The sequence below is a fragment of the Ptychodera flava genome, chromosome 20 (genome assembly GCF_041260155.1).
Source record: "Ptychodera flava strain L36383 chromosome 20, AS_Pfla_20210202, whole genome shotgun sequence".
NCBI lineage: Eukaryota > Metazoa > Hemichordata > Enteropneusta > Ptychoderidae > Ptychodera > Ptychodera flava.
The window spans coordinates 23,033,622-23,048,996 of record NC_091947.1 but is presented as its reverse complement, the minus strand read 5'-3'; the positions used below and the strand labels follow the sequence as shown (position 1 = coordinate 23,048,996).

At 35.9% G+C, this 15,375-nt stretch overlaps 1 protein-coding gene across 1 annotated transcript in view; it reads right to left on the bottom strand.

Moving 5' to 3' along the window:
- LOC139119532 (protein mono-ADP-ribosyltransferase PARP14-like) overlaps window positions 1-15,173 on the bottom strand; it is a 240,592-nt gene extending 225,419 nt beyond the window's left edge. The window contains exons 1-4 of the mRNA XM_070683374.1: window positions 15,091-15,173; window positions 2,568-3,868; window positions 1,355-1,429; window positions 366-464 (exon numbers count right to left, since the gene is read on the bottom strand). Of these exons, the coding sequence (XP_070539475.1) occupies window positions 366-464; window positions 1,355-1,429; window positions 2,568-3,861 (1,468 nt within the window). The 5' untranslated portion in view covers window positions 3,862-3,868; window positions 15,091-15,173. The remainder of the gene's footprint in view (window positions 1-365; window positions 465-1,354; window positions 1,430-2,567; window positions 3,869-15,090) is intronic.
- Window positions 15,174-15,375: the final 202 nt, after the last annotated feature.

Sequence of the window (15,375 nt, the reverse complement as noted above, 5' to 3'; positions counted from 1 at the left end):
ATCACCCATATGAAGTTTCAAGTATGTGTGTAACTTCAGTGGAGTTTAACAGGAGTTACTTTTGATTTGGTGATGAACTAGGGACTCTTGTACATGGACAATTTTCACTTTTCATGTACATTTTATGGACGTTTCGGGCTAGAGAAACCTGATGCATATTTATGATTAGAATTAAAGTTAAACGGGCAAAATATTTCAAAACTCAACATGTAATGTTTATTACTAGCAATCACCAAAGAGACTACCAGTATGCACTTTTCCTTCACAGAAGTTTTGTTTCAGTTGAGTCAGTAGAAACCCTGTTTTTTTGTCCTCATCACCATAATAACACATCAAGCTTAAGAATATTATTTGGATTTTCCTACCTGATGCATCATTACTTGCATTCTGATCACCGTTTTCTTGTCCAATGTTTTGCACATTCTGTATTTGGTTTTCATCCGGGACGTTGGCAGTATTGTCACCTTTCAGTATTCATATTCAGTTGGCATGAGAAATAAAGGTCATGATAAAAACAATTATGTTACATAATTATTACATTGTCAAACAATTAATCAGAATACTTCTTTGTATTAGTTGATTTTCAATCTGAAATTCACAGATTCTCTATCATTCAGAGCTGGCCTGCATTTGCTGTTCATCAGGATGTCTCCTTAAAGGTGCATTATAATTTACCTATTTATAAAATTGATACTACATACAAAGATTGTTACAAAAGAAAAGAACAATGGCATCTCAAAATTTTGAAGTTCAGCTGCACTCAAAAAACAACTTCTGCAGAGCAGGGCAACACTATACGTTTACATCCATCATTATAAATCTCACTCCATTATTTCAACAATTGTAAACTTTAAGCAAAGAAGCATTGTTACCTTGTAAAATGTTGAATAAAAATATACATCATTGTAAGTAAATTTAAGTTAAGGCAAACAATTGCAGGAAAGTAAAATAGAAGATAAATGCAATTCATGACGGGACTCTCCCATCTAAAAACAGAGCGAAAATACCTAGCCTTTTAACCGGGTATTTTCATCCTAATTAAAATTGTTTGCCATCTTGTAAGCTGTTTACAATGTATACGATTAGAGATAGTGATAAGTGATTGTGTAGGGCAAAGCTCAAAACCTCATACACTTTCCTCCTGCAGACAATCATTGAAAAATTGCATATTATCAGTGCAGAAAGGGGGCTAAAAGTGCTGTTTTTTAGAAGCAACTGTACCGTAATGGCATGTAATTTATCTTGTAAAATTTTTTTCCCGAAAATAAACCTTTAGCAAGTAAATAACATCATTTCAGAAATTCAGGTGATGTTCACTCTCAAAAATTAATTTCCTATCATATATAATTTCTACCTGATGTGCCAGCATTTCCATTTGGCTCATGCTCCATAACTTCCCTGTTATCAGCAGTCTCTGTGTCTTGAGTGTCTGTTTGAAAACAAAATCAGCCTGAATAAATCGCTTCTCTGCATGGACAGTTTCAAGGCCAGTGGTACAATTTTCTCTCTAACATGCATTCAAATGAGATATCGGGGTGTCGCAGGCTCGATTGTCTTGTTGAATTTCTCAAACATGTCTGCCAGGAGGAGGATATCTGTGCGGTTTTACAGGTCATGATAGTCCCCAATGGTGTGGCAGCTCAAGGTCTCCCAGACTTCTCTTGTGTGGGCAAATTAAAGTCGCTCTCTTCAATGCCTGAGCTGGAGAGCTTGCTGTTGAGGGCCTCTTTGGGCAGGAACTGGGGCTCAAAGAAGCACTCCAAGCCATCCATGTATGCATAGGGGTAGATGCCTTAATGCAGGGCAAGAGGGTATGTTTCTCTTTGCAGATCTGGCAACCTGAGCCAAACCCCCATGCCAATTATTTTTTTCTCGGTGCTGGGGCCTCTCCTGGTTAAAATAGAGAGGGGGTGTTCCAGCTGTGAGGGTTTACTTCTACTTTGCACCCTCCTCCCCAGGCTTGACATGCAATTCATTTCATTTTTGGTATAAAATTTGTAATCGATTAGTCATGGGAGGTCATGCTGAGGACACTGTGTTCTCTGAGGGGAGTCTACAAAGGCAGTAACTGAGGCCTAAGTGAGGGGTCACCAACTTTTGTAGTGCACATGACCCTCAGGTGAAAGAAAGATTAATTCTTCTGTTAGTGTAGTCTTTTGGTAAAGAATCAATAGGCTATTTGTATTGAAAGTAAGTATTACTTACAGAACTTAAAACTTGGGAGTGAGGATTTTCATTGTATTTATATTTCACCTTTTGGGGTTTTTACCTTTCTCTCAGAGGGGGGTCACCCTGGTTTTGAAAGTTGGAATGGGGGGGGGGGGAGGGTCAGCCAATTTTTGATGTCTGCAAAAAAATTAGCCACCCCCTGCCAAGAAACTGACCAGTCCCTTACACAGAAAAACTGCTCTTAGTATGAAATTTTATAGACCTTTTATAAATGACAATGTGTTCTTCGCAGATTACAAGACTACTTTTGTCATTGACAACATTTACGTGTAAATTATACTAAAAGGAGAGGCGTAATTTGCAGCATAACGCTAAGGCACCTGCTTCAATTAACTTACCAGCTGAGCTTCTACCCTGATTGCCACTGCCTACTGATGACAGCAGTTGTCCAAATTTAGGATCTCTCTTCACATGGTCTATAAAGTTATGATTGATTTTATCAATCAATGCCACTACTTCCCTCTTGAATCTTGCCTTTATATCAGCTGCTTTGTTGTGAAAACATTGGTAATTGTTGAAGATATCTGGTATCTTTTTTGCCAGTGCTTCTGGGGTTTCCATATCAACTATGATGTCACCCTCATAATATGGGAAATATGTCTTGATGAAATCATGACAGGGGGAGTACATAGCAGCCAGAAGTGGTATTCCTGTAGCCATCGTAGATAAGAGAAGGTGAAGGGAATTCACCCCAGGTGATTTTGGCGGGATGAGAACAAGATTGGTTTCACACAGATCCTTTTCAATAGACTGTGAAGAGGACTGTAGTGCCTTTGGTACTATGTGAAGATGGCGAAATGGCTTCAGAGTATCAATCAATTCATCTTCCTTTGTGGGGCAGACACCAAGAATTACCCATTTGAGTTGTTGTTGGCGTGCTGCATGATAGTTTTCAGCAACTGAATTAATTTCTTTCATCAAATCAACATGGGCACTCATATCGCATTCCTCCAAACATGATAAGATTTGGTATTTTGTAATACCACTAGGTGTTGGTGGATTGAGTGAAAAATATTTCTCCTCTGGTGTTGGCAATATTTGGAAATGCTTGTTTGTAAGTCTGTTAATAAAATATTTAAATGTATCATGATCAATAGATGTAACTGTATCAGCTGCTTTGTGATGCGTTCCTTCTAACATTTCCACAAGCTGATTTAGAACTTCTTTGCTGCAACCAAGAATACTGGGAGGTATTTTGTCACATGGCCAGAGATTTGTGATGTAATACTTGGCTGATGTAAACACATCATCTCTTATGATAGAAGAGGCCTCAGATGTTGCCAACGCAAATCCCAATACTATTTTAATATTCCCTAGTATTTTCTGGTCTTTCAAATTTGTAAAATAAGATGCATGTGAGAACAGCCAATTACGACATGGTTTTTCTTCAAACAATTCTAAAGACCCTCGCAGTTTTGGGCTGACTAAAGTGACATTTAATTCCTTTGCATTTTCTTCTTCTTTTTTTGTCTTTTGTAAAACAGTGCAATAAATGGCAAACCCTAGGAAATGGAAAAGTCGAGCAAGAAGACGTATGGCAGCCGGAATACCACCCTGGAATGGAGATCCCCACCTATCACTGATTATCAAGACAGCAGGCTTTGGATTACTTTTTGATGGCAGATGATCCATTTCAAAGCTTCTGAAAAAGAAAAACATAACTTTCTTGCAAATTTCACCTTCAAGTATATACCAATTGGCTTCATCACTACTGTGATCGTGCATTATAGAAAGAAATCATACAGTGTCCATCACAAAATTTTGAATCACAAATATTAAAAATAGGGCCAAGTCCCTGAAGCTACAATAGACATGGATACAAAATTAAGTATTTCCTAACTGTATGAAATAATCTTACAAAGGTCATCCTAGGGACCTGTAAACCAAATATTAAGCTGTTTGACCAGTGGTTTTGAAAAAACAAGCGACCCAACAGTCGACAGAGCTCTGCTGTGTTATGTACAGAATAACTTTTTGTGACACATGTATTGATTAAGGTGGATATCTTTGATAGCTCATTTCAGGATGGCCTGACCAAAAATGGCAAAATTAGCTGCAAAAATACAAAATTGAAGATTTCATCATAATTTCAATATATACGGTAAAACATTAAGATAAAGCCTAGGAACCTGCATACCAAATATCAAAGCTATCAGATGAGTAACTTTGAGAAACAAATATTTGACCAAACATGGCAAAAATTGACCCAAAAATACAAAAATTGAAGATTTCATCAAATTTCAATATATCACACTAAGACAAACCCTAGAAACTGTATACCAAATATCAAAGGCATCAGACAAGTAGTTTTTGAGAAACACATTTTTCAACCAAAAAGGGCACAAATTGCACCAAAAATACAAATTGCAGATTTCATCATATATTCCATATATCATGTTTAGTTCATCTATAGGAACCTGTATAACAAATATCAAAGCTGTCAGACAAGCAGTTTTGATGAAATAAAGTTTTGACCAAGATGACAAAAAAATTCGTTAAAAATACAGATTTGCATATTTCATCACAATTTGAACAAATCTAAGTTGGGTTATCTCTAGGGACCTGTATACCAAATAACAAAGCTGTCTGACTAGCGGTTATAAAGAAGTTTTTACCAAAAACGCCTTTTTGGTGCTTATTTGCATATTTTCAACAATATCAAAAATTAATAAAAATAGTGTCAATGACACTGTGCTCCCATTTTACAGAGATACTAAGTAGTACACACATGACATTGCATTCTTACAGGTTTATTACTGAGAAAATTCCATTGTAAGTTCAAATTAATCTTATACCCCAGCAATATGAAATACTCGATCTCATAATGACTTTAACATGTCTGACAGATCAAGACTATCATGTTTTAAAGCAATCCAACAAATACTTTGGGAGAAAATTATTTTTTGACAAAAAATGGGAAAAATTACCAAAAATACAAATATGAAAATTTCACCACAATTTGTGGATGATATATACAAGTTTTCAAGGCAATGTGATGAGTGCTTTCAGAAAAGCAGATGTTTTGACCAAAAACAGGAAAATCGCCCAAATACAACTTTCAAAATTTCACCACAATTTGAAGAAATGTAACAAAAGTCACTATAAACAGCCTGCATACGAAGTTTGAACCAAATCTGGCCAGTGGTTACAGAGTTTTAGTAATTTGCAGGATTTTTCTTTTTTTTTCCTTCATTTGCATATTTTTGACTTTGACATGTTCATTTGAACAAATTCACATCTCCATCCCTGGGCGCACCTGTCCACCAAAGACTAAGATGGTAAGAGCTGCTTTTTAGGAGTTTTTAATGTGGACGGACATACATCTGCGAATACTAACTAACATACATACAGTCATGTACATACATACATACATACATACATATATACATACTGTATACATATATACATGCATGCATACATACATGTACATCCATACATACATACATACATGCATACATACATACAGGACAGGCAGACAGATAGACATGCATACATACAATTTATTTTTACAGCTTTTAACCTCCAACAGCCCTTACCGAAAATTATTTTTTACTGCAAATTTTCCGTAAGTTTGCTGCAAATATGCAGCAAGCATATAGCTTGCAGGAAGAGTTGCAGAAGTCTTCAGCTAGCTATGACCCTCTGCAAACCCTTAAATCAGTTTGCAGTAAATTTGCGGTAAACCAGGTTATTGCTGCAAATATGCAGCAACACATGATTGACATATTGCCCACTATTTCATTACCAGGGAGTACACGCTACACACCGTGTACCATTGCACTTCGTGACCAGTCATATGTGAGCAACACAAAATTTTTAAATTATAATAACTGGTAGTTATTGGACAGCTTCCAAACATTGCATGGATATAAGAAGGCATCTATAGTATATGCCGTAGTGACATAATGTAAATGTAATAAAAGTACCCTTTGACAATCTGGTTGGGTAAATCATGGTTGGATCGAAAACTGAATGTTTAGGGAAACAATTTTTTAAAACAGGGACTTGTCTGTCTTGCAAGTTACACCCTGTATTTTCTGTGAATACTAAAAATGCAAACAGTTTCGAACGAAATGTGCGTCTGATGATGGTCTGTAAGGACACGTCGTAGACTGCAAATCTGTACCTAACAATATTGACTGATGAGAACTTTTCATTGTAGAAAAAGACAAGTAAATGTCATTGCATTCAATGTTTGGTATAAGCAAGGACCCGCTACTACCTCCAAGCAGAGTAGTGTCTGTGCTCCAAGCTATCCCATCAATATGGTATACGGTACGGTAAGCTGAGTCTGTGTCCCATCGATGCTGCTAACAAAATCTCACCTTCTGATAACATGGGTCGAGGTAAAAGGCTTTTGTCCATGTTTTCAGCGTTAGAGTTATATTGCCGAGCACAAATTTGAGGTTTAGGATTACACTCCATCCCGAGTCGTTGTACGAAAATTCAATGCGCTACTAATACTTCACCAACATCAAGCACGTCCTGGCCTGTGTCTCCAGCTGGCTACGGAGCAGCCGACATCAACACTCGCCGGTCACGGTTCATCAAGGTCAGTTCGCGCATTGATATTGATTCTTTGTGCTGAAAGAATTTTTACTCTCTTTTTAGTCTTTCTATGATAAAAATAACCATTTTCATTAAAATAATAAATTAAATGCTATATTAAGTATGAAATATAACGGATTGGAGCAGATGTAGAGTCAATTCCAGCGTTTAAAAACGGGACTACATTATCAATCGCGTAATGATTTATAGATCGCACTTCCGTTAACGTCATGAGGCTTGATTGGCGCGAAGTTAGATTTTAGTACCATCGGCTGCGTTTGTGATCAGGGAGTTATCTAGTGGACAATTTAGTGATCTTTCTATGGAATCACCAGCCAAATGATATCACAGTGTTGCAAAAACGTGTATACAGTACCAGGGACAGGCGGAGTTCTAAATTTGTGAACGCGAGCGGCAGTAAAGATGCCGACTATATTTTCTAAGTACGCGTGGTATTTACAGTTTACACACAGCACGGAGAGACCTGCAACCGGGAATCATCTGCGAGCCAGTCACAAATGTAAGTCAATGTACCGTTCGTCTGTACATTGCTATTATGTTCTGTAATTGTTGTATTGCAATGTTTACCTACAGATAAATTTTCGTTGAGTACTGATTCATACTGAATTCACTTTCGTTTCACAACAGTTACTTACAGTAAGTGCTGAGATTTTTGCAGATTGTCGCTGTCCTGTATGTAAACAACATACATTGAGTTGTCCGCTGTCAGACATTTTAATCATTATTGATTTAATTTCGATCATGAATATTTATGCATTTTTCTGCTTCAATTTTTCTTGAACTTGATTTTGTGTCATTCAAATAATTATCAATTTCTTTCATGAATTTTACAATGTTTGGTCAAACGGTAAAGACTTACACTCTTTCCTTAACGATTTATATTTTTTAGAATCCATTGCTGGTACACTAAGTAAAGGGGACAAGAAATTCAGAGAACAGAAAGCCAAATCGCAGCCTTTGACAGTAATGTAAATGTTACATGAAACTTTCCAAGTCAAAAGAAAATCTCTTGAAGACACTTATGTGGCATGAAATGAACATGGCATATAAAATAAATTGTACCACAATTGAATTTAACCTTTTTTTCTCTGTCGTCTTTTTATTAATAATAACTTTATTTGCGCTGACCATTGTTTCTCGTGAAACTGGTATTTCAGAGCTTAGTTGGATAAAACACATCTTGTGCTGTCCACAGTTTTTTCATATTCTCAACCATGTCACTGACATTGGCCATGTCAACACAAGTGATTCTACAACTTCTGTGTACATCTGAACTGAACTTATATTTTTGGAGAAGATAAACATTTTGAAACTGTGGTACAATACAAGAAATTTTGCTGTCACTTAATTGTGTTGCTTCTTTGGTTTTCAGTATCTCTTGTCTATTATAATGTATTTAGTTTTCTTACTATAACTGAAATTGGTAAAAGTTTATTCCAGAGCTGACTGTTGTGGAATTATACCAACTTTTGAAGGAAATTTTGCATGTGTAATTTGCAGCAAATGTGCAGTAACATGCAAAATAATTTGCTGTATGGAGTTTGCGGCAAATTTTCAGTAACATTCAAATTAATTTGCCGCAAGTTTGCTGCAAGGATTGTGCCGCAAATTTGCTGCAAAGAGTTTGCAGCAACGTTGCGGCAGGGAGTTTGCTGCATATTTGCAGCAAGTTCACAAGAAACCTAATTTGCATCTGAAAAATGAACCACCCGCATATTTGCAGCAAATAGTTTGCGGCAAATTTGCAGTAACAGTTTGCGAGAGGCCTAAAATTTCGGTAAGGGAGCCGACCAACCTATTAACTTGTTCAATTTGATCCAACTGCTTATAATATATAAACAAGAGTTAATTACATTCTAATTACGTCATAAAAAACAGCATATCTGTCAGGTTATAAAGAATCTTCAGCTGGTTATCTTTATCAGTATTTTCATCCTATTAACCAAGCACATTTTAACTCTCAAATTAACATTGCAAGTAAGTTCTGTTGAATAAGTTGAGGCTGTACGTACTCAGAGAAAGCACACCGAAGAGACAAATGTTTGCAACTTAAGAAGTTCAAGGTCATCAAAAGCATTATAAAGAATCATGTAACACTTTCATTGCACTGTTTACACAGATTGCATAATTGCTATAAATAGAACATGAGGAATCTTATAGCCCAGCTTTACCATTAAAACCCTATCACATTGACCACTCTTTATTTGACCACTCTACTTTCTTCCTCAAAAAGTAATTTTATTTTATCCTTATCAAGTTGACCACAAATGGAAATTGGAACTTTCTCTATCTAGAGCTCTCTATTTGGCCAACCTATCATGACAAATTATTATGAGTAATTTCTTTTATTTTTTTATTTTTTTTAGATAACATACAGAGAACAATACATGACGGTACAGAATATGTCAAAGTTGGGATTCAGGAAAGTTGCCTTTACATGTTTTAATCATCCAAGATGGTAAGCATTTCACTTTGAACTGTCAAAAAAGTTGAACTTTCTAAAAATTCTACACTAAATTATTTTGGCTTTGTTGATTTTCTAATTAATTCAATTATTTAAAATCATAGTAATTATTTTTTCTGGGTGAATTGATAGGGTTTATACAGTAGAAGAGTTACATACCATGGAGTCAAATTCAGTTAAATATCAATTACCGTCTAACATTGCATCATTCCTTTAAATAACACCTCAGCCTGGAACAGCACAATCATAATCTGATCATTCACACAGGCATACTTGACTTTGAATGAATGACCTACTACATTTCACCTGTGTACCAAATTTGAAAGCATGGCAAAACGTACCAGAAATATGCAAATTTTGCCGTGAGTTCACTGAGTCATCTTCAGGTCACTCCTAGGAACCTGCACACCAAATTAGAAAGTAATGGCATACACAGTTTCAAAGATTTTTTAAACCAAAAATGGCAAAAATTGGCCAAAAATACAAATATGCAAATTTTGACATAATTTTGATGAATTCTATTTTGAGTTATCACAAAGCACCTGCACACCAAATTTTAAAGCGGTCTGACCATTGATTTAAGAGAAAAATTTTTTTTATTAAAATAGCAAAAACAAGAGAAAATAATTCATTAAAAGTACCGCAATTATACGGTTGTCGCTCAAATTTGATCAGAATTGGTATATACCAGTATGGGTTACCAATGATCAACAATAAATGTTGTTTCTTTCTGTTCAGTGGAGGAAAATTCTACGTTGATGTTATGATAATGATTTCTGCACAGTACAACCAGAAAAACAAGAAATATTTAAACCAGAAAAACAAGAATGACAAAAGTAATTAAGGTCTGAAACTTTAGGTACTGGAGGTCAACTTTAGCAACATGCATAGCAGAAACAAGCCCCTCTTAGTTTGACCATAGACGGTCTTCCCCCCCCCCCCTACTGTCTATGGTTTCAGCAGGTCTGTTAATATGTAACAGTTCATAAACAATGACAGGAAATGACTCAAGATCAGTGGAGTTGGCCTGTTTCTTACTGGCATGCCATCACTCCTGCACATTTGCAGGATTTCCCTTTTTCTTACCTCATTTGCACATTTTTGACACTGATGTATTCATTTGAACAAATTCACATCTCAACCCCTGCATCTACCTGTACACCAAATACTGAGATGGTAGCTCTGGCGGTATGGGAGCCTTTGTGTGTGACGGACATACATCCGCACATACATACCCACAAATATACAGACATACAGACGCCACCGACTCATCATATAAGCTCTTTTTGGTATTTATATACAAAACCAAATATGAGCTAAAAATAGAAAGCATAAAATATTTACATCAAATCTATATGTTTAAATAACGGGCCTAGGTACCTAAAAACCAAATATGACAATGATAAGATGAGTAGTTCCTGAGTATTGATTTTTGACCATTTTCGCCAGTTTTTTCTACCTCATTTGCATATCTATGAGACTAAAAAGTTCATTTTAACAACGGCACATCTACACCATATATGGCATTACTACCCTTACCAAATTCTCGCCACAAAAGGTATAGCTTAGGTATCTCTTTGGTATACCAGAGGTATACCAAATCACTTCTGGTATACTCCTGGTATACCAGATGAGTACCTATTTTCAAGGTCGATTTTTGATACAGTGTACCAAAGCTGTACCTCAGTAATCAGGTATAAATCAGGTATACCTAACATGTACCAGTTCATTTTAGGTAGGAAACAGGTAGTACCTATTATGTACCTCTTCTACTATGTATGGTCAAGTTAAAGACTGGTATACCAGAAATATACCAATCCATGACTTAGTATTTTTTTTGCCATGCCAGTCTGCTTGTACAGTGCATGTCGATGAAAACTCTTGTGATATATACCTGAAATGTCTCTGCCTGTTTGACTGATTCCTATATTATTGCTGCAAATATGAAGTAACTGTATTTCATTACCAGGCAGTACAGTGTGTGACCGGTCATATTCAAGCAATGCAAAATTTATCTTTCATTTATATTCATTTATTTTTAAAAACCCAATGAACCACTTATTAATTAAATTGTAAACACAAATCTGCTCCTAAAAATCGATACAACTCAGCAACATTGCTATTTTAGGATGGGTATTTATGAGTGCATGTGTAGTGACATTAACTATGTCATTTAATTTGGTTGGGTAAATCATGGTTTGATCAACAGCAGAATTTTTCGGAAAACAAATTATTAAAACAGGGACTTGTCTGTCTTGCAAGTCTAGCCCTGTAGTTTCTCATAATATTTTCACACCAAAATTATAATGCAGTTTCAAACGAAAAGTTGTTTAATTATGTTTATCTGTACGTACACCTCTTTGTAAATAGCAGCAAGGACAGGTCGTAGAGTTTTAATCGATACCGCAAATTTGTACCTTAATGTCGACAGACGAGAACTTTTCATTAAGAAACAGACAAGTTAATGTCAATGCATTCAATGTCTAAAGCAAGGACCCGTTACCTCCAAGCACAGCATGTGACCGCGGTCGTATTACACTCTGAGCAAAAGATCCGTACAGTCATTTTAGGATGCCCTTCATGGTAGTCTGCTGTCTCGATCCCTGCAGCAATGTCCCTAACAAAGTCTAGCCATCTGATGACATGGATTAAGGTGAAGGCTTTTATCTATGTTTTCAGCATCAGAGCTATTGCCGATCGATCACACATTTGAAGTTTTACATCCCGAGCTGCTTAACGAAAATCCAGTATGCTACTTTGCCAATGTCCAACGCGTTTCGTTTTGCCGGCCCAGCTGTGAGCAGCCATCATGTTACTCTCAGGTCACGGGTTCATCAAGTTCAGTTCGCGCATTAATATGATTCTTCGTGCTGAAAGAATTTTACTCTCTTCGTAGTCTTTCTATCATTCAAATCAACCATTTCATTCATGTAATAAATTGATTGCTATATTCAATATGAAACATAACAGATTTGTGCAGATGTAGAGTCAAGTCAATGCGTTTAAAAATGGAACTATTTTATCGATCGCGTAATGATTTATAAATAGCACTTCCGTGAATGTCATGAGGCTCAATCAGCGCGAATTTAGCTTTTATTTATTTATTTATTTATTTATTTATTTATTTATTTATTTCGAGAACCAGCTCATACACCAAAAAGCATACAGAAAAAAAGGGGGACTGATAAACTATAAAAAAACTATAAAAACACTAATCATGAAGAAATTAAAACTGACAGACAGAGAAAACTTTAAAAGCAGTCGGAAAACAGTCTTTTCCAGAACAGGCTACCACACATAATATATGTATTGATAGCAGCACTAATAAGAGAATTTTCACTATTCATCAGCCTCATATAAAATGTTGTCGGCTGTGTATTTGTGATCAGGGAGTTATCTGATGGACAATTTTGTGATCTTTCTATGGAATTACCACCCAAATGATATCATAGTGTCGCAAAAACGTGTATACAGTACCAGGGACAGACAGAGTTCAAAATTTGTGAACGCGAAAAGCAGTAAAAATTCCGACTATATTTTCTCATATATGACACACAACGGAGACTCGGAGAGACCTCGCTGCAAATGGGAACCGTCCAGCGTCTATCCTGCCAGCCGATCAGAATGTAAGTCAATGTGCTGTCTATTTGCACATCGCTATTATGTTCTGTAACCCTTGTATTGCTATGTTAAACAACAGATGCGTTTTGTTGAGTACGGATTCATACAGAATCATTTGTTTCACAACAGCTGTACATATTGTCGCCATCGTGTATGTAAACATGGGTGCTCCTCCGTTTCTAGCTCCTTGTAAACAGCATACTACGAGTTGTTGGCTGTCCATTTTATCATTATTTATAAATGATCATAATTATTTATGCATTTGGTTTCTCCGCTTCAATTTTTCAACTTGCTTTTGTCTCATTTTCAAATAATTACAGATTTCTTTCATCAAATTACGATGTTCCAAGGTTTTGGTCACACAAGAATGACTACGTTACACTCTATCCTCAATGATTTGTATTTTTCAGAATGCATTGCTGGTACTGTAAACGGACAAGAAATACAGAGAGCAAGAAAGCCAAATCACAGCCTTTGACAGTAATATAAGTGTTACATGAAACTTCATATGTTAAATGAATGTCTTTTGAAGACACTTGAGTTGCATGAAATGAGCATGGCATATATAAATAAATCATACCAGAAAGTGAATTTAACCTTTTTATTCTCTGTTGTCTTTTTAATAATACCTTTATTTGCTAATAGCATGGTTTCTTGTGATGCTGGTATTTCAAAGCTTAGTCGGACAAACATATCTTGTGCTGTCACAATCTGTTAAATTTGTCAGCTTCTCATTCTCAATCTTGTCATTATATTTGGCATTGGCCAATTGTCTACAAAGGTGTTTTTACAACTTCTATGTGCTTATCATCTGAACTGAATGTATTATTGTAAGAGAAGAGAAAAAATGTTGAAACTTATAGTACAATGCATAATTTTGCTGTCACCTGAGTATGTTGTTTCTTTGGTTTTCAGCATATCTGGTTTTTCTGGTAAAGAGTCAGATCGATCCATCTCAGGACACTTGCATATCAAAGTAGGTAATACCAGAAGTAAACCTTACAAAAACAAATGGGTATAATTCAGGTAAATACCTGAAATTTACCTATTTTGTTTACATAGTTCAGATCGTCTGAACAACTATGTAAACAAAATAGGTACATTGCGGGTATAATACCTAAATTATGCCTATTTGTTTTGGTAAGGTATATTTCTGGTATACCTATTTTGGGACGCACGTGTCCAAATCTGGACAATTGCAGGTATACCTACATTGTACCTATTTGGTATACCTGAGGTATACCTGTGGTTTAAAAAAGAGCCTACCTCAGGTAGTCCAGATTTGGACACTTTTGCCAAAAATAGGTATATCTGAGGTATACCTATTTTTGGCAAAAGTGTCCAAATCTGGACTACCCGAGGTAGGCTCTTTTTTAAACCAAAGGTATACCTCTGGTATACCAAACATGTACCTACTTGGTCTGAAAAAGTATACCTCAGGTATGTTTTCATTGTACCAGAATTTGGTAAGGGTACACCAAAAATCAGCTTAATATGTGCAGCAGTTTGAGAGTTTTTTGCGTTTGACGAAGAGACATCCATACATACATACATAACATACATACATACAACATACATACAGACAGACAGACAGACAGACATCTCACATACAGACTTTTTTCACCAAATAACCTCCCAATTGCCATATATGTATGGCAAATGGGAGCTAAACCATAGTTTCTCATAATATTTTTAATCTACACAACAAATATCAATCAGTAATAAGTACTGCAGTTCTCAAGATATTGAGTGTGACGGACGCCTCACAAACGGACATACATACATACATACATACAGACTGTAGCTTCTACAGACTATAGTCTAAAGTAGCTAAAAATGATTCGAAACACATGTTCTTCAAACACCAATTTTCAATGCAACATATAGCTCTGATTCAGTACATTTGCCCCCCTCAAAATTAGCAATGCCCTAGAATACGAGTACAATCAACTTTTATTTAGTTAACGGAACCAGGTGCATGGCACCCCAAAAAACATGAAAATAATTGCAACAGGTATTTCTTGACTTTTGTGACTGCAAAGTAGATCATCACTTGCATGAAGAAAGTTACATGCCAGCCATCTAAATCTGTAAATTTAATTGGTTAGCTATAAGATTTTGTGATTATACAATGTGATGAGAATATTGGCCTGAACGTCAATGTGCAAATTTCATGATTTTAGAGTGAAATGATCATTTATAATTACCTGAGGGCAGTAATATATTTTCATAACCAGAACGATTGTGTCATCTACTTCCTTGCTTCACTAGAAAATTGTATGTTAACTGCTGAAAAAAATGGGATAGAATGTATTAGATGAGTTTCCTTGTTATTGCTGCAGCTCTGTTGTTAAAAGATGAAGTACCGGTATATGTGTTATGCATGGAACTATTAAGGCACTTAAAGAAATGCTGCAAATATCATATCTTGACGAGGCAATCACTTAAAACTCTATATCTCATTTAAAAAGGCTAAATTCACTTAGCAGCTT